Genomic DNA, 24895 nt, shown 5'->3' on the forward strand with positions numbered 1-24895 from the left:
CAAGGCAGTTAACCCACTGTTCCTAGGCCGTCACTGTAAATAAGAATTTGTTCTTAACTGACTTACCTCGTTAAATAAATAAAAAAATCCCTTTAAAGTGGCTGAACTCTTTTAGGCACCAAAACAAACAAGACCCACACAATCAAGTAACCAACAATTCATTTAATAACTCATCTTTGTAGTCTCTAGAAGGGGTTTGAAAGGTATAAAATGGTCTTCAAAATAATCGACCCAAATGTATTTTCCTCCTCTCAGTCCAGTCATGTGTAGTATGCACAAGTCTACTGATTCCTTTCTCAATCGTCCAGTAGATGTCCCATTCTTCCACGTACATAATTTATCTGTTCATGGAACATCCCTGTGAAAATGACTTGCCGGCAGGCGTTTATAGTCCAAAATGTGATGCGACACAAACACAAAGCTCCCTCTCAGTGTATTCATCATGTATTCAAAGATCTGATCCATGAAGAGGCCAGAGGTTTTTATGGTTGCGTCTTACTCACGTTCACAAGCATTTCCTTTCTCAGTCATACAAAACTTTTACTGCCTGATCTGGAACAACTTTAATTTGTTACTAACAGGGGAGTGCATTCGTGATACCTGATAACAATGACAAATAACAAAAAAACAGTGAATATATTTTTTATCATTATAGAAGATAATTAATGTTAATAATTACAAAGGCAATTTCACTAGACTACAGGTCCTGCTCATAATGTCGAGTCAGAAAGGTGAATGGGAAAGTTTCAGTTTTAGACATTGTCCACCGTGGCCGCACAGTTCATAACATCATTCTTTTAAATACAAGAGCTGGAACAGAGGTTCATAGAGCACAGAGGAGTGGTGAAGTTGAGAGGAGAAAGGTCATTTTTTGGGAGGAGCGGAGAACCGAAGTACAGAAGTGTATGGTTCTTTATCGATTTAGAATCTTCAGAAGTTTCATCTGTAATCTACAGTCTTTTCACAATAACAGAGAACACAAAAAAGAAAACCATAGAAATACACTATTAGGGCCAGGACGATACCAGTGTCACGATACTTGTTAGTATCGTGGCAAGAAAACACGAAGCGGATTAAACTTCTTTAGACAAATAGCCCTAAATGTTGGAAACAAACATTGTTGTTATCCAGAGTCAAAAAATTAAAGAGTTTGGTCTGCCGTGTGTTTTAATTTTGGCCATGGAAAAATATTTTGCCCCTTGGTATCGTCCCAGCGCTATATGTACTACCATAATTCTTCAGCTCTCATCCAGAAAACAGCCCAACATGTTTGATTTATGCAAAGGGATTTATAGATCTCATTACTTAGAACAAGAGAAGGATGAACCATTCACATGTACAAAATATGCACATCTCTCTAGGGAGTTCATCTTATCCAACCTGAAAAAGCTTGCGTCAAACCTGATCATATTCGATTGGAAAAGCCTCTGCCTCTTCATACAGCTATCATTATTGTATATATCTCTCATATGGAAAAAAACTAATCTTAAAATAATAACACACCAGGATGCACATAAACCATGTACCTTAAAATTGCACTGATAGAACCATTGTGGATAAATGTACTGAGTCGCCCTGACAAATCTCTGTATCCCTTCACCGCCTTCGACCCAATCAACCAGCAACACCATTTGGGGGTGTTGAGACCGTGATTGGTCTAGAGCCTGAGTAAGCTGTGTGTTGTAGTTCCTAAAGGGTGTTCCTTCTTACAGGAAACAGTGAGAGCAGCACAGTAATCCTGACATTTCCTTACTACTCCTCTGGTGTGTTCCTGTACTATCTGGACTCGCCTTCTTTGTGAGAGCTGTACAGTGCCAAGTCCCCTGGCCCACCCAGTCTACGGGTCGGGGTGGAAGACCTGCTTGTCACAGATGGAATGAGCGGAGGGGGGGCGCCTACGGACAGTGCCCCCACCAGGCCAGCAGGGGTCTTGGCCAGGATGCCATTGGGCACGTGGTGAGTGTGGAGAGGCCCCAGGCGGGAGTAGAGGCCGGGGTGGTGGGGCGAGGAGTTGGATGCTCCAGGCTGATGGAGATGTGAGTGGGAGAGCATCCCGGCGTGCAGCTGCTCCAGGTGGGCTGCGTGAGAACCCGGTGGGTGGTGGGACCCCGAGAGGTGCGGGTGAGCGTGCATCCCGAAGTAGCGTGCCCTTTCAAAGTCTTCCCTTAGGATCTGGGCGCGCTGCTGCTCATCCATGAGGCCGCCACCTGGGGGCCCCAGCTGAGGAGGGCGGTCAAAGTGGTGGGCCATCAGGCCAAACTCCTGGCGGACCGAGGAGGTAGAGGTAGGAGGGTGGTGGTGAGGGTTGTTGGCAGCCACAGCTGCTGCCAAGGCTGCCGCCCTCTCGGCCTCCAGGAAGCGCTGGGCGTGCTGGGCCTGGAGCAGCCGGGCCAGGTGGGGGTCCGAACGCAGGGCCATGGCCTCTCGGCGTTGCTGCTGCTGCTGTTGTTGGGCAGCCAGCTCCCTCCATGGGTCCCATTGGAAGCTGTGGGGGTGCTGGCCGTGCCCCTGGGGTGGGCCATGAGGGTGGGTGGAGAACCTCTCCCCCCCTGGACCCACTACTATCCCCCCACCCCCTTGTGTGCTCCCCAGGTAGGCCTCAATGGCAGCCTGCGCTCGAGAGCGCTCCAGGAGGGAGAGGTGATGGTGAGGGTTGTGCGGGGTGGGAGGAGGTAGGGGCACCCCGGGCGTGGAAGTCAGAGAGAGAGAAGAGGGTGTGGCGGAGCGGTGGTGGTGAGGGCGGCTGTTGGGCCTGTCGTAGTTGTGGCTGGGGGGCAGAGGCGGCGGCAAGGAGATTGGCACGAGCTCTGGTTCCTCCTTCCTTTCCTCCTTGACCTTGACTGGGGGAAAGAGGGGGGGAGGCTTGGGCACCGGGGTGTTGGTTCGGTCAGGCTTCTTGCCCTGGGACAGAGAGGTGACCGTGGCTGAGGAACAGGATGAGGCAAGGGGGCCTCCCTCTCTCTGTGATGAGTGAGAGGGTTCGCTGTGGAGGCCGTGCAGTGCTGCGGGCTGCTGACGGGGGTACAGATCCAAGGGGGAGGGGGCGCCGGGTCCAGAGGGCGGGGGAGTCGTCAGCACAGAGGAAGAGGAGGAGCGAGGTCTGTCTCTGTCTGTTGCAGCTGCTGAGGATGAAGGGCCTAGAGGAGGTGGCCTGGAAGAGACTGAGAGGAGCAGTCTTTTGTCTCTATCTCTGCGTGTCAGATCCTCAGTGAGACCGCCGGGGCCTCCCAGAGGGCCCCCGTGCCCGTTGATGTGGGAGACAGGGGTGCTGCTGCGGTGCTGCTGGAGAGTGAGGGCCGGGGCCACTGGAGACATCCGCACAGGTTGACGACCATATAGCATATTGTCTCTGAAAAAAGATAGAGGAAGGTTGGGGAGAGGTATGCAAATTCAGCACTCACATCAATTCCAGTATTGAATTTGTTAAGAGTAACTGAATCAGACAGAAAAATAATAAAGAAAGATAAGTCAGAGTTCAAACAGCATATTTAGGAACTAAGTCGATAATCTAGAGTCGAGGCTGTTGCGTCTCACCTGTCTTTCTCATCTTTGATGTGAATAATGTCTCTCCTCTCCATGTCCTTCCCCGTGTCCCGCTCGTCCCTCTTCTCAGCCCCCTTGGCCCAACTGGGGCCAGCCAAGGGGGGAGGCCCACCATGCAGTTGGTTCCAGGGGTCATGAGGGTTGGGTAAGCCCCCAACGGCAGGAGGCTCCTTGTGGCCAAACACCGAGCTGTTAGCTGGAGACAGAATAAAGTTAGTCATTTTAGTGGAGAGTAAGGACAACGGAGTAAAGACAAACTATGCTTCTTTTTTGAGGAAGAGAAATGGTGACTCACCGAGCGTAGGGCTGCCCAGTCCCCCAAAGGCACCAGAGCCTAGGGCTCCGAGAGGGGTGAACGGAGGTGAGCGGCCGTACGGATCTGCCACACATAAGCATATAAACATCAGGACTGATGCGCGGACACAAGCCTTACAGCATTAGACCTCTGGCAATATTCACTACTAGTGTTTAGACTCACTGGGGCCTATTAGAGTCTCATGCTGAAGAGTTAGTACACTTTAAATGTAATATCTAGGCTAATAAGGTGTTTTAGTGACCTGTGAGTAGGCAAATCAGTTCCTTGAGTGGGTGAATTAAAATGAGAAGTGTTTACTGAGGGTGCAAGTGGTACAGATGCGCCCTTTGAAGCAGTCGTTTACCCAAGAACGCAGTTGGAGTGAGGAAAGAGGTGGGGCGTTGATGGAGACAAAATGAGACTAAAAAAAATTTATAAATAATTTACTATTTGCAATGTCAAGGAATCTTTCCTCTGTGCCTGAGGTTTTTAAAAAGCCCATAGTTTTATCCTTATGGTGAATACAATTGCAGCACCTTTTCTTCAAACATATCTTGCTACACAAAACAAGCACCCACCAGTGGCTGTAAAGAGGCTGGCAGGTCGGTTAAGGTCGTGGGCAGAGGGGAGGCCACCGCCAATGGGCCCCAGTGTGCCCAGGCCCCCGGCCCCCGGAAGACGAGCCAGCATCTCGTTACGGAAGTCCAGCTTGTGCGGATCAGCCTGCATCAGCTGAGAGAGGACAGTGGTCAGTCAATGCAATGACCATAGCTTTTTCAATAAACATGGACAACTTGACCAGTATCTATTATTTTTGGGGGATGAGTCGATCACATCTGATAATGTTTGAGATGCTTCAGTGGTCAAATTAAATCAGAAATACTTTCTACTTATTTGATAAAAAAAAAACACAATTGATAGGATCAGATTGAATTGTAGTAAAAAATAAAATAAAAAGTCCCACCTTCACTTTCTTCTGATGTCTCAGAATCATCCACGCCACACGTACATGCATAGCACACCACTTCCCTGGTTTCTGTGTAGACAAAAACACATGATTGACTCGGTGACCCTGTTTTGCTTGCAGTAAGACTCAAGGCCTTTGCACACAGAGTCAGATGCGATGGTGTCAATATCTGCCATATGAAATGTTCATCTGGCACGGCATCAACATGAGAATGGTGGGGGGGGGGTACAATTTAGTAAGGCAAGCGTCAGTAATAAAACAATATATTATGGCTCGGTTTATTTTTCCTGGACGAATAAAACATTTTTTTTAAACTTCTGATTCTGAGATGAGTAATGATGGAAAGTTGCAGGGAGTTTCACAGGTGGTGTGCCAAAAGTTGGAAGAAATCAGAGACGGTGTGCAAGGGCGTTTAGTCAAATAGTTTTAAAATGTAGCAGTCATGACCAAAAGTGAGCAAGAAAAAAAAAAAAACGGTACAGTATCATAATACTTTCAAAAATGAAGTATTCAAGTGTTGATGAAGCATCTGGCTTTGCTTACATTACTGACTTTCAACGATGTCCCAAATGGATCAGTTAGCTAAAAAAAAAAGAATAGTAAACCATGTTTGTTAAGATTGTCCACTCTTTTTACTATTTGTTATTCACACCTTCCTGCACTGACTACTAGGCCCAAGTCTTTGCACATAATGCCTTTAGAGGCATGTGCATTGTCCATCGATACCAGCTCAATCCTAGACTACAAGCTTCAGTTGTAACCAGTCATCATATATTCCAAAATGGCCATTTTATACTGCGCATCTTACCCTGGGGTCTTTGGGCTGCAAATGGTGAGGCACAACCCCCAGTCGAGCTGTAATCTCAGGACTTGTTCCCTGGGGGACAAGGGGCTGCATCAAAACACAGGAAACAGTTTGTCATCCAGACACTACATGACATATCATCCATTGACTTATGTAGCTAAAGCTCCACTCACCTTAGGCTGGAAGGCTCCTTGCAGAGAGCTGAAGGGCCCATTGGGAGGAAGCACGGGCTGGATGCCTGGCACTGGGGGAGGAGGGTACTGTGGGAAGAACTAAATCAGCCACACACACAAGCAGAGGCTGGTTAAAACTACACTCCCCAGACCCCATTCTGCCTAAGTCCTACCACATTCATCTCAACAACCACCACAGCAACGTATAACCAAACCAATTCTGGAGCATGTAAACGTAAACTCACAGTGTTTCTGTAGAACCCCTCCAGCTTGCCATATTTCTCAAACTAAAAACACAAAAAGCGGTTAATGACAAATTCACAACACTGGCATTTCAAAGCAGAAGCTGCTCTGTGAAACCCAATTTGATAGGGTAGAATGTAATCGCTTACCAGGTGCTGAGGCGGTGGTGCGGAAGGTGTGGGGTGCAGGAAGGGGGTGAAATGTTGGTGCGTATGTGTATGCTGGTGCTGGTGGTTGTGCTGGTGGAACTGGAAGGCCAGGGGCTGAATTCCGGGCTGGGCCTGGGAAGAGCGGCCTGAGGAGCCGGAGCTGGGGCTGGCCCCCGATGGACCACCGGGAGTAGAGCGGCCTGGCCCGCCACCATTGAGCTCAGCCCCAGGTACGCTGCGGCGGCCCTCGCGATCCTGCGAGGCCAGGAAGTGAGAGTTCAGGCCCTGGCGCAGCAGGTCCTGGCGCAGCAGGTCCTGGTCTGCAGTAGTGGGACAGATGGAGAGGAATGGAGAATACATTTTAAATAGGTGGATATGGAGCCCAGATAACTACATTTTACAACACTGTGACAGTAGGCTGTCCAAGAACCCAAATGAAGCTAGTAGTAGACCTGATTGGTAAATACAAACACACAGATTTGCAATTATTACATTTACATTACATTTAAGTCATTTAGCAGACGCTCTTATCCAGAGCGACTTACAAATTGGCATTATGGTTGAAGGTCTGACTGAGGCTGTGAAAAAAGGTGAATAGCATTACACATTGGTGCCAATTGTACAGTACCTGCTCCTGAGTGGGAAGTGAGGAGAGGAGGTGGAGGGGGAAGCCCAGGGGAGGGGGTGAACATGGCCCCAGAGCCAGCACGTGAAGGTGGGCGCAGAGATACTGATGACCCTGGACCTCTAATTAGGGACATCGACATACTGGAAGAGGGAGTTGGGGGTCGCATAGACAACGAGGAAGAAGCAGCAGAAGAGGATGGGGGCTTGACTGATGTACCGTTCCTAAGGAGAGAGAAAAGTTGACTAGAAAATATATTTTCTTAAGAAAATGGGTGCTTGCGTCAGCAGTCTTGATTTTTAATTTTTTCCTTTATTTAACCAGGCAAGTAAAAAAAAGTTGTCAGTTATTTTATAAAAGTGGAAGAAGTAGTATTGTTACTGCAGTAGTAATGCTGACTATTAGGCAGATCTGGCAGTGACTGACCTGTTGTTGATGCCCATGCTGTAGATGGATGGGTGTCGCCCGGGGAAGGTGAGGAAGGACTTGTGTTTGGAGTGCGGCGGGCTGGGGTGGGCGCTGTGGCGAAGGCCATCGCTGCTGCCGTTGAGCTGTCCGGGCCGTGCGACCATGCCCGGGGAGAGGGACGGCAGGCAGGAGGAGGAGGGTGAGGTAGAAAGGGGCTCGGGGTAAGGCGGCTCCAGACTCCTCTCCTGGCTGCGCTCCAGGCCAGAGACGCGCGGGGTGACCGCCAGCCGGGAGAGGCCACAGCGGCCTGGCAGCGGAAGTGCAGGGCAGCCTTTGCCCATAGAGGCCATGCTCACAGGGATAGGTTCCAAAACTACAGGGCGAGAAAGAACTGCACTTAAACAAAAACGTGAAGAAAAAAAAAAACAGTTCTAAGAAAGGACACCGCATATTTTGAAATAAGTGCATACTGGGATTACATTTTTTTTTTTTTTTTTAAACGCCAAATGACGAGAGCATATTTATAAAGCAAAGGCATACAGATATGGTAAGAAGAGAACTGCATTTTACCTTTCCTGGTGCTGACAATGAATATTGGCCCCATGTCACTGTCGGAGGCCTAGGGGGATGAGATGAGAGGAAAACACAAATAAATCTAAACCCAATAATGAGCAGGAAAAACACTGCTCTTCCAACAATCATAATTGTATGCGGTTTGATGCAAACAGTACCCACCTTATCTGCCGACTCGCTCTCTGTGTCACACTAAAAATAACATAAAAAGCAACATTTAGGTGTGCCACAACATTCATAAGCTACAATTATAGGACGCAGCTGTATTCTATGGTCATCTTATGTATTGTAATCGATAGAAGTATAAAGAAACTTACGATGTAGCCAGTCTCCAAGAAGAGGATGCCCCCACCCTAAAAGAATTATAACAGTTAATATGTAAGATTGGTGAACACACAGTACCGTGCAAAAGTATTGGAGGCCGCATTTATTGTAGCTGGGGACTTTTATTAAAGGAAATCCGAGGATAATGCAACCAAAACTAATCAACACATCTCCTATGCTACATGCGCAACACGGACCATGGATCATTGCTACTCTCCCTTCCAGGACGGCTACAAGAACCTCCCTTCGGCAAATCAGATAATTCTGCTCGTCCCCACCTATAGGCAGAAACTTAAAACAGGAAGCTCCCGTGGTAAGGACTGTTCAACGTTGGTCTGACCAATTAGAATCTATGCTTTAACATTGTTTTGATCACATGAACTGGGAAATGTTCCTGGTGGCCTCTGAGAACAGTATCAACGTATACACTCACTCTGTGATTAGGTTCGTCAGGAAGTGCATAGAGGATGTTGTTCCCACTGATGATTAGAACTTATCCAAACCAAAAACCCCATTTGCGCAAAACTGAAAGCGCGAACCACCGCATTTAACCATGGCAAGGTGATTGGGAACACGGACGTGTACAAACAGACCAGTTACGACCTCCGTAAGGCAATCGGAGGCAAAACGACAGTACAGGGACAAAGTGGAGTCACAATTCAACAGCTCAGACACGAGTTGTATGTGGCAAGGACTACAGCCAATCACAAATTATAAAAGGAAAGCCAGCCACAACGCTTTGCTCCAGGATGAACTAAAGACCTTTGCCTGTTTCGAACAAAACATTGAGCCGCCGACACAGGCTCCAGGCGATCACAAGGACTGTTTGCTCTCGTTCTTCGTGGCCAACGTGAGTAAGTAATTTAAGCATGTTAACCCTCGCAAGGCTGCCAGTCAAGACGGCATCCCAAGTCGCGTTCTCAGAGCATGTGCAGACCAGCTGGCTGGAGTGTTTACGGACATACTCAATCTCTCCATATCCCAGTCTGTTGTCCCAACTTGCTTCAAGATGCACACCATTGCTTTCCTGGGTACAGGAACAAAGGTAATTTAGCTAAATTACTATTGCCCCAAAGCACACACTTCTGTCATCATGAAGTGCTTTGAGAGGCAAGTTAAGAACCATATCACCGCCAACTTGACATCCTAGACCCACTACAATTCGCATATCGCCCCAACAGATCCACGGACGCCGCCACGGCACTGCCCTATCCCACCTGGACAAGATAAATACCTATGTAAGAATGCTGTTCATTGACTACAGCAGACTTAAACACCAGTGCCCTCCAAGCTCATCACTAAGCTCAGGGCCCTGGGTCTGTACCCCTCCCTGTGCAACTGGGTCCTGGAAGCTTCAATCTCCAGGCCATCAGACTGTTAAACAGTCACCACTAGCCAGCCTCCACCCGGTAGCCTGCCCTGAACCTTAGAGACTGCTGCCCTACGTACATAGTAGGGATGCACAATATAAAAAATAATTTTTTTATATATATAAAATAAATTGGTTTACATATCGGAATCGGCCGATATTAGCTAAAAATGCCAACATCGGTATCGGCCCGATGTCTAGTTTAACGCTGATGCACAAAACCAATGTCAAAGCTGACGTGCATAACTATATAGCATAGGTACATGACGTAATGACGCCACGTAAAATGTTACGCTACACGTGCAACACAGCATTCCTAACCTAGCCCACAATGTCTGCTGTGTGGATCAAGCAGTCAACAAGTTGAGCAGTCATTCGAGAGAGTAAGAACATTTAAGCGTGACAAATCAAAAGGCAAAATCCATTAACGCCAAAATAATGGAATTCATTGCCCTTGACAATCAACCGTTCTCTGTTGTGGGTGATGTTGGCTTTCGCAACTGGTCGCAACTACCAAGTGCACTATTTTTCAGATGTTGCCCTACCAGCGTTAGAGTAATAGTGTCACTGCTATTACCTTCACGACATACTACGAAACGCCGTTTGGGTATTCGCGTGTCAAAAAAGATACACGTCAAATAACACTATTTGACAATAACACTATTTGACGCGTTAAATACGCTTTTAATTTGATATGTCAAATAACAGTTCTATTATAGAATGTTGTGTGTTCTCAATTTGCACGTGCAAGCCAAGCGCCACCACTACTATCAGTAGCACTGTCAAAGCTGTACAAAAAAAGTCTGCAAATACCGGCCACAAACGATGTGTTTACAATACTACGTTGGTAATCAAGCATTATTTGTTTGACCGCAACTTCTGGTGTAGCTAGCTAGCTTTAGCTTGGTACCTAGCTAACACCAATATTACCAGCCTGAAAACAATGACCAGTAGAAACTGCAGTCATTTTCATTATTCTTAGCAATGATTTAGGAATCCTTGTGAGTAAGTATTAGCTAGGTAGCCACTTGTTGTTCACCTATTGAAATTGAACTTCAGTTCATGAAAATAAATAGCTAGCCAACTACTTAACCAGGTTGACCAAAGCTAACGTTATAAGCTGTCAGCTAGCTTCATCTGGCTAGTGAGGCACGACCGGACCGGGTTATGTGTTCTGAAGCTAGCCACAAAAAGGATTAGGCACAATAGTGGAATTTGCAGTTTGCCTTCAAAAAAGTACCTATTTGAAAGTGACGCAGAAGGTTACAATTGGTGGAATCATGCCATATTTAGACTAGATGATGTTAAACAAGGTTGGAATGTGAAGCATTGATATGGGGTATCAGTCTACTTGGTGACACCCACAGAACACAACCGTGAAGAGTATCCGAAAATATTAGCGTTATAGCTCTTATCAGGGGACTGTGACATCACCTCCCCAGTCAGCCTATTGTGTGTATTGACATTCATATTGCACTGTACAGCTTTACCTAAGGATTGGGGATCAATGAAATAGGGTATCAGTCTACTCAATACTAGAGGTTGAACGATTAATCAGCATGGCCGATTTCAAGTTTTCATAGTCGGTAATCGTCCTTTTTGGATGCCAATTATGGGCGATTACATTGCAATCCATGAGGAGACTGCGGTGCAGGCTGACCACCTGTTACGCGAGTGCAGCATCAAAAGGACTTGTGGCTGCAAGGAGCCAAGGTAAGTTACTAGAAAATATTAAACTTATCTTAGAAAAAACAATCAATCACATAATCACTAGTTAACGACACATGGTTGATGATATTACTAGGTTAACTAGCTTGTCCTGCATTGCAAATAATCAATACGGTGCCTGTTAATTTATCATCAAATCACAGCCTACTTCAACTTCGCCAAACGGGTGATGATTTAACAAAAGCGCATTCGTGAAAAAAGCACAATCGTTGCACAAATGTAGCTAACCATAAACATCAATGCCTTTCTTAAAATCAATACACAAAAGTATATATTTTTTTACCTGCATATTTAGTTAAAAGAAATGCATGTTAGCAGGCAATATTAACTAGAGAAAGTAACTTCTCTTGCGTTCAGTGCAAGCAGAGTCAGGGTATATGCAGCAGTTTGGGCCGCCTGGATCATTTGAGAACATAATTTCTTCCTAACAAAGACCGTAATTAATTTGCCACCCGTTCGATAAAATACGGAACAGTTCCGTATTTCACTGAAAGAATAACGTTTTGTTCTCAAAATGATAGTTTCCTGATTTTACCATATAAATTACCAAAGGCTCGTATTTCTGTGTGTTTATTATATTATAATTAAGTCTAACAAAGACCGTAATTAATTTGCCACCCGTTCGATAAAATACGGAACAGTTCCGTATTTCACTGAAAGAATAACGTTTTGTTCTCAAAATGATAGTTTCCTGATTTTACCATATAAATTACCAAAGGCTCGTATTTCTGTGTGTTTATTATATTATAATTAAGTCTATGGTTTGATATTTGATAGAGCAGTCTGACTGAGCGGTGGTAGGCAGCAGCAGGCTTGGAAGCATTCATTCAAATAGCACTTTACTGCGTTTGCCAGCAGCTCATAACAATGCTTGATGCACAGCGATGTTTATGACTTCAAGCCTATCAACTCCCGAGATTAGGCTGGCAATACCAAAGTGCCTATATGAACATCTAATAGTCAAAGGTATATGAAATAGTCGACGCGGCATAATGTCTATATTAACTACAACCTAAAACTTCTTAACTGGGAATATTGAAGACTCATGTTAAAAGGAACCACCAGATTTCATATGTTCTCATGTTCTGAGCAAGGAACTTAAACGTTAGCTTTTTCACATGGCACATATTGCACTTTTACTTTCGTCTCCAACACTGTGTTTTTGCATTATTTAAACCAAATTGAACATGTTTCATTAATTATGCGAGACTAAATAGATTTTTTTCTGTATTAAATTAAAATTTAAAAAGTGTTCATTCAGTATTGTTGGTATTGTCATTATTACACACACACATAAAAATTGTCCGATTAATCAGTATCTTCTTTTTTTGGTCCTCCAATAAATCGGTATCGGTGTTTAAAAAAAAAATTAAAATCTGAAAAATCAGTCGACCTCTACTCAATACGCAAAATATTTTTTCCCCAAAGCCCTCAGAGTTATCAGACTCCAAAACATCCACGCAGTATTGTTTTTCCTCAGGTTGACAATAAATGTGGCTCAATTCACAGTTGTTTCAGAGTCCCGCAATAAGAGCTACGACGCTAATGCTCTCCGAGTGTCACTGAGTAGACGATACCCCATGCCATTGATCCACAATCAATAGGTAAGGCTGTACAGTGAAATAAGTATGCCCCCAAAGCCATTCTAAAGCATAATACAGTGTGATTTCAACAGATGTCAAATTAACAAATTATTATCTTTGTTGACTTTATATAACATTCCAACCTCATTTAGCATGATCTATTCAATTATGGCATAATTCTACCATTTGTATTCATTTGCATCACTGTCAATGACATACTTTGTTATTTTGAAGGCTAACCGCAAAGTCCACTATTGTGGCTAATCCTTATTGTGGCTAGCTTCACATAGATGGGTCCGACCACCATTAATCAAATAAGAACTGTCTTCTAAACTAGGGTTATTTTAGAAGACACCTAGCTATAGAGTTAGCTAGCTATAGCTACTGAAACAGATGTCGTTTTGCTATGTTTTTGGGGAAGAACATTGTTTGCATCCATGAGCTAGCTAGCTTTTTTATGACCAGCACTGTAGGTGCGCGAGACAACTTTACCAGCATCATAGCATACATATCAATGAATCGTTGTGACATATGAAATACGAGTGATAGTGTAATCAATGTGTAATAACTACGTAAAAAATGTATGAAAGCATTAAATTATTATGTGACGTGCAATCATATTCAGGTCCTGATTGGTCGACAAACTTATTTGACACATCAAATAGTGTTATTTAACACGTCAAATAGTGTTATTTGACGTGCATCTTTTTTGACACACAAAGACCCAAACATCGTTCCATAGAAATCCTGGTTGCGAATGAAACGACTGAACAAATGGACAATGAAACAGCACAGCAAGTAAGTGAAAGAAATAGGTTTTGAATATATTTTACTGGTAATGGGGACATATGTAAATGCCAACAAAATAACTTTTTGGTCAGTGTGGTGTGTGTAACCTTTATTTAAGTAGGCAAGTCCGTTAAGAAATTTTTATTTACAATGACGGTATTTACAATTACAGCCTACTCCAGACAAACCCGGACGAAGCTGTGCCAATTGCGCGCCACCCTATTGCTCTCCAAATCACGGCCGGATGTGATACAGCCTTGATTCAAACCAGGGACTGTAGTGACGCCTCTTGCGCTGAGATGCAGTGCCTTAGACCGCTGCGTCCATGTGTGTTTTAAGTATTTATCTGTACTAGAATGCTTAAAAGGGACCTAACATTTTAAATATCGGTATCGTTTTTTTGGGCAAGGAAAATATTGGTTATCGGTCAAATAAGTCACATCACTAATTTCAGTACTAAAATAGTTGACAGCACCCTTGAATTTCCAAATTATACTTGCTGTGTAGGCTAACGGTCACTAGGTTGGGATGCACACCACCTGAAAATCTGGTGTCAAAGAGCAGTACTCTAGATATAGCTTACCCAGCGACACGGTATTTAGCAACTTGAAATTATCCTCATGTCTGTCTGACTGAGTTAATACATCCCCATCGATTCATCACATGCTCAGCCGACAGGGTGCTAAAAAGATGTTGAAGAGTAACACTTACTAGTGACAACAGGTGTGTGTAGCCAGCTAGTGCTCTCACTAGGCCTGTAGGCCATTTCAAGTTTATGACTTCACAGTCTGAATATTTGAGCTAGGCCAGCTAGTTCCCACAAACAAGACCAACAGGATCCAGACCAGGCATGCAAATGCTGCGTTTGAATAAGCTACTTTCAAACCCAAATGTGAGATGACAACTACATACAACACCTGTGTATCTCATGCGACGCACCTTTACCTCAATCTTTCTCCACTTATTTCTATTCCAACAGCTGCGGGAGACGCTAGGTGGGGCCCCTTCCTCGGGCCCTGAGAGGGGCCTTTTACCATTCTCCTCCGGGCCCCTCTTCCTCTTGCTCCCCCTTCCCATGAGCATGGCGGCACGCTGGGTAGGCTTCATGGAGCAGTCCATCTGGAGAGAAGATGCATCCCAGTGTTAAACAAGCAGTACAAAACAATTAGGTTCACTGAAACGATGACAGTGTGTTGATTTCCCAACATTTCCCAGACAGGTTTTCGCTGCCCATGTTCTGCCTTGACAACTGCCAAGGACCTTCCTACCACTGAAATTGACACAAAAAAAAAAAAAAAAAAAAAAAGAGGAAACCTTGACTGAGAAATGTTTTGGGGGAAATGAATAGCAGTCAGTGATGCCTAACTGGTAAGGGAACCTACTGATGACTCAGATTGGTAAATAAGTTCCTGTTACAATGACATTGCATGTTTTAGAAACTCCACTTTGAAGGATCTGTCGACATATGGGTCAGTGCATGGGTACTGGATTGGTGCCATTGCACTCCTCAGAGCATGCTATATCAAATTCTAATCCTGAAATTCTGGATTGTGTGGCGTTTCATTTCAACAGGGATTGTTGGTCTAATGACGAGCAGATTAATAAACATAGGCTATTTGTAATCGACACCAGGTGCTTGGTACACAAATAATTAAGGTTGTTAAGAAACGCATCATAGAAGATCATTGTGTCTGATTTCTTTCATTGTGGTTGATGATTGGATTGCTTCACCTAAGTGTACAAGGTGTAAATGAACTGTGAATTTTTGGAATCTCAATCCACAACTGATTCACACCTGGAGGTGTGAGGATATAACCAAAATAGTTCCAAGGTGGGACTTGTTCTTTTAAGCCCCTACAGTCTAAGCTACAGTGCAATCGGAAAGTATTCAGACCCCTTGACTTTTTACACATTTTGTTATGTTACAGCCTTATTCTAAAATGTATTTCCCGCAATCTACTCACAATACCCCATAACGACAAAGAAAAAACAGGTGGAGACATTATTGCAAATTTATAAAAAATGTAAATAATACATTTACATAAGTATTCAGACCCTTTACTCAGTACATTTTACATTTACAAGTACTCAGTACTTTGTTGAAGCACCTTTGGCAGCGATTACTGCCTCGAGTCTTCTTGGGTATGCTGCTACAAGCTTGGCACACCTGTATTTGGGGAGTTTCTCCTGTTCTTCTCTGCAGATCCTCTCAAGCTCTGTTAAAGTCCAAGCTCTGGCTGGGCCACTCAAGGACATTCAGAGACTTGTCTCGAAGCCACTTCTGCATAGTCTTGCCTGTGTGCTTAGGGTTGTTGTCCTGTTGGAAGGTGAACCTTCGCCTCAGTCTGATGTCCTGAGCGCTCTGGAGCAGGTTTTCATCAAGGACCTCTATACTTTGCGCCGTTCATCTTTCCCCAGATCCTGACTGGTCTCACAGTCCCTGCTGCTGAAAAACATCCCCACAGCATGCTGCTGCCACCACGCTTCACTGTAGGGATGGTATTGGCCAGGTGATGAGCGGTACCTGGCTTCCTCCAGACGTGACGCTTGGCATTCAGGCCGAAGAGTTTAATCTTGGTTTCATCAGACAAAAGAATCTGGTTTCTCATGGTCAAAGTCTTTAGCTACCTTTTGGCAAATTCCAAGCGGGGTGTCATGTGCATTTTACTGAGGAGTGCCTTCTACCTGGAAACTCTACCATAAAGGCCTGATTGGTGGAGTGCTGCAGAGATGGTTATCCTTCTGGAAGGTCCTCCCATCTCCACAGAAGAACTCTGTCAGAGTGACCATCAGGTTCTTGGTCACCTACCTCCCTGACCAAGGCCTTTCTTCCCCGATTGCTCAGTTTGGCTGGGCGGCCAGCTCTAGGAAGAGTCTTGGTGGTTCAAGGATGATCAATGGAAACAGGATGCACCTGAGCTTAATTTCGAGTCTCATAGCAAAGGGTCTGGATACTTAAGTAAATAAAAACATTTTTTACACATTTGCAAAAATGTAAAAAACTGTTTTCACTTTGTCATTGTGGTATTGTGTGTAGATTGATAAAAAAAAAGACATTCATCAATTTTAGAATAAGGATATAACGTAACAACATGTGGAAAAAGTCAAGGGATCCGAATGCACTATATATGGAATTATTGTAAGGTCATACCAAGGATCATTTATCTATGATAATTTGAATTTGGCCTTACTATTGCAAGCTATGACATGACGTAGAAAAGTACATTTGAATATGTGGTAAGAGAAAAGATAATTCGCCCTTATTAAACTCGCCAGATCATTTGCACAAGGGGGTATGGTATATGGCCAATATACCACGGTTAAAGGCTGTTCTTAAGCATGACGCAATGCTGAGTGCCTGGATACAGCCCTTAGCAGTGGTATATTGGCCATATACTGCAAACCCCGGGGGTGCCTATAGATATATCCGACAGGAGAGTTTGAGTTTTGAAAGTTGGACAGAGGATCTCGAAATCTCTAAGCAAGAAAAACTTGGATGAACATAAAAAAAAATGAATGTTAGGCTATTTTCTGGCAATTGTGCTGTTATTATGTACCAAATGTTAAGACTACAAGCACTTGGATGAACTGTTATTAGCCCATACAAACACATTGAATAACAGATTCACTACATGGACAAACTGATCATTTAAAAAAAAAAAAATCCATTAGGAAGTTTGTTCTGAAGTGTGTCCTATATCTGTGAGATAAGATCAGGAAAGTCTAAAAAGAATTTGACCCCTTATTTTGGTAGTAAACAATCTCCATATATACTTCCATTCATTTTTTTTAAAACTGGTAAGGGGACCTTCAGGTGAGTCTTGTGAGTGTCTTAGAGCAAAACAACCAACATGTAGATTGTCGGTAGCCCAAACTGTTCGGAAGCTACAGACAGAATTTGGCAGATCGGCTGTACCGACTTCAGATGAGTCCCAACTTGCTTGAACACCATCGGGTTTGAGAGTCTCATCTTTCCATAGAAGGATCATGATAGGTTTTCGTGACAACAATTTTCGGGATGTCTCATGGTCTGACAAACACACACTACTTCTGCCAACCTTCACCACAGATGCGGAAGTGCAACATTGGCAGATGCGGTCGATTGAGATTGCATCCAATGCAAAAAAACATATCTTCACAATTAAAATCTGTCAGTTTAAGCTAATGTTTTTATTATACTAATTAGATGTATGCAGAGCCACAGAAATCGACTCTAGGGGGTTTAAAGTAAAGAGATTGAGGGAGGACAATTCACGTCTGTGGAGACCATTGACAAATGTTATTTAGATACAGTTGAAGTATTGAGTATTGTGCTCACATAAGGAAATACACAGACTTACCTCCAGGGCCTCAACGCTGTTGAAGCTGGCAATTGAGAAGCCATCGATGATGTCCTCCTCACAGTACACCGACTCTCGCTTCCTCCGTCGAGGAGGCCTGTGTCTGGGGCCGGCGAACCCGGGTCGACATTCTCTACCTCCAGGACCGAGTACAGATCCTGGCCCGCAAAGCTCCTTTTCCGAGCCCGAGGAGGGCGATGTGGCCCGCTGCTCAGCAAGGTCTACTCTTCTCCTGCGCCGCTCTCTGTCTCGTTGAGAACGGGAGCGTCGGCTCTGTCTGAACCCACTGCTTTGACTCGGACCTTCCATGTCAAAACACACAGCACCAGTCCCAGTCTGACCGAAGGCACTTTTAAAAATCCGTCCCAGTCGAAGGCACTTTCCTTAGCCAAAAGTTAAACACCACCACACAGGCCCACACCGGAGCCCCTGTTTAAAATGGCGTTAAAAGTAACGTTAGTCTATTTAACTAGTGTCTTTTGCGGACAGGATGGCATCTGTGCCTTTCTCTCGGCTAAATTTGACTGTCATGTCAATGCACTAAGATGAAATCTTTATTTCCAGAATTGGTGGTATTAGCTAGTGTGCTCAGCAGAAGTATATCCAAGTTAAGCTGTCAAGACATGGCTAATTCGCAGTCTCAAAGAAGGCTAGCTGGCAAGCCAACCACCAAATATGCGTATGTAAATAAAAATGACTAACGCTAGTTAGCTGTCTAACTTAACTTGCTAGTTATTCACCAAAAACGCCTATTTTATACGAATGTTACATTTACTGAGGTACTGCTACAATGTAAATACACACCCATCTCGTTCTAATTACAATTTCGGCACGAGCTGACACATTAGCTAACCTAGTTAACTAGCCACATCGCACATTAGCCAATGATAACTAGCTGACGAACGATAACGTTAGCTACCTGCCACGGCCAAATCACCAGAGCAAGATCATTTGTTGCCAATTTAAAGCATCTATATAGCTAGCTCATTTAGTGCATCCACAAGTATTCCAAGCATTTTAGTTAAACAGTTTGATTACCTGTTTTTGTAGCCAACTTTAGCCATACATAAGAATTATGTTCACTTGGTAGTTGCTACCTAGCTAACGTTAAAATGTATTCAAGTGCTTTATTATGCTAGTATTAGCTAGCTAGTTAAATAATTATCTAGACAGTTTATTGCAAACGCATTGTAGCTAATTATCACGGAGTAGGCAACGTTATATTAAACAAAAACATTATTTAAATACCTTCCGAAGTATTGATTAGCACAAAATACACAACTAGCTGTTACCCTGGAGCTGACAGTAAAGCGAACATTTTCTCCAGCCTGACGACGGGCCCAATACGAATGGTTGAATTATCAAAGAAAGACGTAGCTAGCTAGCCGTAGTTGGGTAGCGAGCTAATTTAGATACCTAGCTAATCCACACACAATACTTTTTTTTACACTAAATATGACGTTATATGGTGACTGTTTTGTCACCCACTATTCGTGTGTTATCGATGTCTCTCCCTACACTAATTTGTTTTTGCGCCACAGCCATTAAAAACTAAATTATTCTAGGCCCTACTGAAGCCTCGGTCTTGAGTTCCATTAACGACGGTGTCGACCAAGCCCCTGGCAGGACAACTCCTTCAGCGGCCAACAGTGTAATCCACTTGTGTCGGGGGAAGTTGAATTATTTGCCGATATTTCCGGTTGAACCAAATATATCGTAACCAGTCTTCAAGTACAAACAAAATAGAACGATTCTCTAACGACCTTTCATTTGGAAACAAAAAGGAAAATTGAAGATCTGTGAGACAACCCTTGTCAATGTGCATTGTGCGCTTCAGCGAGTCCTCGCCTATCAGGGTTGCCAGGTCAAGCTAAAATCTCTAGCCAAATGACCACTTAAAACCTACACAAAAGGCCTGGAAACTAGCCTAAAAACAAATCACAGCAAGAGAGTTGCTGCCATATTTACACAATTTGTTTTCTCCGATAACGTTATCGAGCCAATTAAGAAGGAATATCATAGTAACTTGTAATTACCTTAGAAGCAAAATTCGAGTTTCCTCAAAATAAAAATTATTGCAAGCTATGACATGACATAAAAAAGTCATTTGAATATGTGGCAAGATAAAAGATAATTCGCCTTTATTGAACTTGCCAGATCATTTGCACACGGGGTAAATAAATCCCCTTTGCGCATGTCCATAACTACAGATAAATCCGACAGGAGAGTTTGAGTTTTGAAAGTTGGACAGAGGCTCTCGAGCAAGAAAAACTTTGATGAACATAAAAAAACGAATGTAATGCTATTTTCTGGCAATTGTGCTGTTATTATGTGCCAACTGTTAAGACTACAAATGGCCCATTTGCGAGATTGATTTATCATTTCAATAGGCTACAGACAAAAATCTGGGTTTATGATTGTAATTAAATTTTGCCATGGTTTGCTTAGATAAAGACAGGTAGCCAATAGCCCCTGATAGACAAGATGTAGGCAAGATGTGAACTGAACAATTTAGCAGCTTGCTTAGTTCAAATTAACAAACGAATTTATTCAACATGAATAGCGAGGCGATTAAGAGGTAAGAAGTGCTTGTGTTTCCCAATAGCCTGCTGGTATAGGCTGAGGATGGGGTCATAATTTCAATCACTGAATTCAATATTAATATATATTATGAACTGAATATGCTTGTCAACAACAGCCAGTGTTTTTTTTTTTTTTTCTTTTACCTGTAGCCTAATCTGACACCTATTACCTTCAATCTAATGCTTTCTAACAACTGATCGGCAATTGCGATAGAGCATTTCCAATATAATTAACTAAAGATGTCCATTAATAATTGCATAATAACACAAGCCTACAACAACATTAAACTGAAGTTATAGGCTCTTTATTAAATTGGTTTGCCAGCTCCACATAGGCTACACAAGTGGCATACATTGATTTGCAATGACTCCAGTGATATCGTAATTGAAACATATTTATTGTATGAAATGGTAGCCCACAATGAGATATACATTAATAGGCTACTGGATGGCCAACAGAGGCAAATGTATAATTATTCACATTCAGCCTAACGTCAGTTTCATTGAGGACTTTTCCCCATAAAAAGAACCTCGCGAGGGAGTTCCATAACTTCCATTTAAAATTTCCACTCGGGTGGCCCCGAGACACAAGAACTAAGCATGCACAAAGCACTTCCCTTGATACTGTTCTTTATTAAGCAGTCCACATTAGAATACGGTTTAAACCACCTCTATAGGGGGTGATATGTGCCAGAATTAAGCCTCGGCAATAGCCTAACATTGAATGTCTGACTGACATGACATGATACAAACACCTTACTAATGTCTGCTTGACCCTGCGTGCTAATAAACCTAGGCAGCAGTACCACCGTGTGGCTAACCTCTGTGTGACGCCTGCATGTTAATAAAAGTCATAAGGTTTATAGTTTATATTTATATTGATTAAATCTCAACCATAAATGTTAGAAATGTACAGTTTTTCGCGAGCAAGCCGACATTCCGATGTAGCCACCCTGAGGTATAGTGTAGCCTACGGCGTGTGTATTTCATGTTATCGCTAATGGCCTAGAAAAGATTATGTCCAATCTATAGGTAATCTGTCTTTCCCTCAACAACTCATGGGATGGTATGTTATCTTATCTCGCTGTATACAGATCTAAATATTGTTAGCCAATCACAGACAGTGTTTTTACCAGTTCCCAGTATCAGACAACCAATAAGAGTTGTGTCAGTGGCTTTCAGTCGAATAGAGGAGTTCATAGGCTTTCCCAGGTGGTCTGTGCAAACCAGGATCCTTGGGAGGTTCCTACCTCAATCAAGTATACGTGTAAAATGGTTACGTTTAGTGTTAGTTAAGGGTCATAGTTTAGGGTTCAGGTTAGGGACGTCCCAAGGAATCCGGATAGCAGTGACTGTTCATAAGGTGAGAGACGGGCACGGTATTTGACAGCTCAGCGGTGACACAGACATTTCTTTTCTCGAGATTTTCGAGAGTGTCTGCCCCAGAAAGTTTCCTTAGAGACAATGAAAAGAATTACCAAGATGTCTTTGATCCGATTGAGGAGTAAGTAGGCTATATTTAAGTTGTGATATGGTTAGGAAATATTTAGGCCTGCTGTGTTAAGGCAAATTTGGTTTATTTGAAAATAATACATTTTTGCTGATAACGAGTTGAAAGTACGTAGACGATATTATTTACTGTGCCGAGTAGACTATTGTACAATCATAACATAATTTGATGTGTTTGTATTATTTATTTCATGGATTTATAGAAAATAAATACACGTGGTGCAATAGGATATACATATTTTACATTGTAATACACTACCCCTACATGCCATTGTACTATAGGATATATACATATTTTACATTGTGGTACACTACCCCTACATGTCATTGTGTGCTGGAGCTATGAGTTTATTTTTTCACTGTCACTAGGCCTACACATTCGCACTCAAACTGAATTAAATGGGGGATGCATAAGTACTTTTCACTGAAGAAGAAAAACGAGGTACAACATACAACTTTGATCGAAGACCTAAAATCATGCCTGACAAGACCAATGAAATCATAACGGGATCCTAATATAGTCTTGATAAAGGGTAGCCTATTCTACAATTATGTAACTGAATGTGATAGTATTATTGATCTTATTGATGAATGAAATTGGATGGGTACGCTACCTCATTTAATGATTACGGTATTGTAAAAGGTAGACACAGGATTAGCCTATAGTCTACAATAATAATGTCATTGAATGTGCTATAGTATAACGTATTTCATTGATGAATGAAATTGTAAATGGGGATAGTAGGCCACTTCATTCAGGGAAAACTGAATGTCTTGCTATCTCTGGGAGTATGTTAATGAAGGTTTTTGAGCTGTACTATGGTAATGTTTAAGTCATTTCTAAATCTTTCTTTTGGTCAAGAAGTGATGAGCCAGAGAAACCAATCATCGTCACCGCAGCTGTTCTACCACCACCCGCACTGCTCTCCCTCCACGAGCAAACACGTCCTCTTCTCCTGTTCAACTAATTTGCCGCCACACTGAAAAGGACTGTACATCTCATTGAAACGTGATCCATCCAATGCCTCAGCTGGATGCCTAAAATGTGAGAAATGTAAACAAGATGCTACAGTTGTGTGTGTGTGGATGGAGTTCCAAGAAAAGACATGAGAAGATAGCAAAGGAGATGAGAGTTAGACCATACAGTATGAAAATAAAGACCCCTTGGGATCTAAAGTGAGTATGGGTTGCCCTACTGTGTCTCGTTTTTGTCCATTTGAGGATACTACAGTCACCCCTAGTGGAGGTTCTTGGAACACTGCTATTTAAGTCTGAGCAGAGGTTTATGAAAACCTTCAAAGGTGGTGGTGCTATGTTGCGCGTTATCTTGAATACCAGGCAGATGTTTGAGTACAGAATGAAATGGTGTAAACTTAACAGGCTAAACTTGTTGAGTACACTCTGAGAAAGGGGTTCCAACAGGGTTCTTTTGCTGTCAGCAAATGAGAACCCTTTTTGGTTCCAGGTAGAAGTATTTTTGGTTCCATGTAGAACCCTCTGTGGAATGGAGCATAAAAGGGTTCTACCTTTGGCGCAGAAGGGTTTCTACCTGGAACAAAAAGGGTTGACCTATGGGGACAGCGGAATAATCTTTTAAGGTTGTAGATAACATTTTTTTCTGAGTGTAGGCCAATATTGCAGTAGTGGTTCTGTGGTTTTCTGTAAAAAATAAATGGAACAGGCCCTGTGCGTGCCTCTGGGGGATTCAGCAAGATAGCAAATCATTGCATCACCTACTCAGTATGACTATAATGAACATATCTAACTTGCACCTTTATGCAATTATTAAGTGACTAAATACAAATAGCTAATCCTGGCGACCAATGTTTAAGCATTAATTAATTGAGGCAAGCAGATCAGAGATGTCAATGTGTAACCCAAGAATATGCTACAGTATGTGTATAGTGTAAATAACTACCAATAGACCTAAATTATAAGCATTTAGTCAATCAAATAATTACTCTGTAAAACGAGGAATGCAATTACTCTATTTAACTAATAGGATTAAAGAATTGACACTTGTAATAATGGAGCTGTGAGTTGGGAAGCATCTGCAGGTTAAACATTTAATAAAACAAAACCAGTAACGAGACAATTCCATAAGGCTACACGCCAGTACACAAGAACAATACCAACTGGTGAGAAAACATAAGGGAGTGACATATAAAGGGGAGGAAATGATGAAGGTAAAATGTATGTAGTTCTGTCCTTGAGCTGTTCTTGTCTAATGATGTTCTGTATTGTCATTCTGTATTATGTTTCGTGTGGACCCCAGGAAGAGTAGCTGCTGCTTTCGCAATAGCTAATGGGGATCCTAATAAAATACCAATGAAGACCAGGTGTGAATCATAATGATTAACAGGTGCGTGTAATTTATTTCACCTTTATTGAACCAGGTAGGCCAGTTGAGAACAAGTTCTCATTTACAACTGTGACCTGACCAAGATAAAGCAAAGCAGTGTGACAAAAACACAGAGTTACACATAAGCAAACATACAGTCAATAACACAATAGAAAAATCTATGTACAGTGTGTGCAAATGTAGAAGAGTAGGGAGGTAAGGCAAAAATTGGCCATAGAGGTGAAATAATTACAATTTAGCATTAACAAGAGTGAGATGTCCAGACGATGATGTGCAAGTAGAGATACTGGGGTGCAAAAGAGCAAGAAGATTAGTAACAATACGGGGATGAGGTAGTTGGGTGTGCTATTTACAGATTGGCTCTGTACAGGTACAGTGATCGGTAAGCTTCTCTGACAGCTGATGCTTAAAGTTAGAGAGGGAGATATGACTCCAGCGTCATTGATTTTTGCAATTCATTCCAGTCATTGGCAGCAGAGAACTGGAAGGACAGGCGGCCAAAGAAAGTGTTGGATTTGGGGCTGCCCA

General features: G+C 43.0%; 1 protein-coding gene across 7 annotated transcripts; it reads right to left on the reverse strand.

Moving 5' to 3' along the window:
• Positions 1-147: 147 nt before the first annotated feature.
• On the reverse strand, positions 148-20083 carry LOC115201030 (autism susceptibility gene 2 protein-like). 7 transcript variants are annotated; one of them, XM_029764234.1, is made up of 17 exons: positions 17915-20083; positions 14514-14693; positions 8099-8134; positions 7944-7973; positions 7779-7827; positions 7227-7581; positions 6804-7024; positions 6176-6495; positions 6029-6070; positions 5784-5870; positions 5614-5697; positions 5349-5387; positions 4803-4874; positions 4417-4570; positions 3839-3922; positions 3535-3739; positions 148-3349 (listed from the first exon to the last, which is right to left on the reverse strand). In XM_029764234.1, exons 1-17 carry the CDS (start codon positions 18221-18223, stop codon positions 1777-1779), a joined length of 3840 nt encoding a protein of 1279 aa, XP_029620094.1. In that variant the 5' UTR covers positions 18224-20083; the 3' UTR covers positions 148-1776. The 7 variants fall into 7 exon arrangements, with proteins under 7 accessions (XP_029620094.1, XP_029620096.1, XP_029620095.1 ...); XM_029764236.1 differs by having other exon boundaries at positions 5614-5682; positions 5784-5882; XM_029764235.1 differs by having other exon boundaries at positions 5784-5882; positions 6176-6480; positions 17915-20081.
• Positions 20084-24895: the final 4812 nt, after the last annotated feature.

The sequence above is a fragment of the Salmo trutta genome, chromosome 10 (assembly GCF_901001165.1).
Source record: "Salmo trutta chromosome 10, fSalTru1.1, whole genome shotgun sequence".
NCBI classification, from domain to species: Eukaryota; Metazoa; Chordata; class Actinopteri; order Salmoniformes; family Salmonidae; genus Salmo; species Salmo trutta.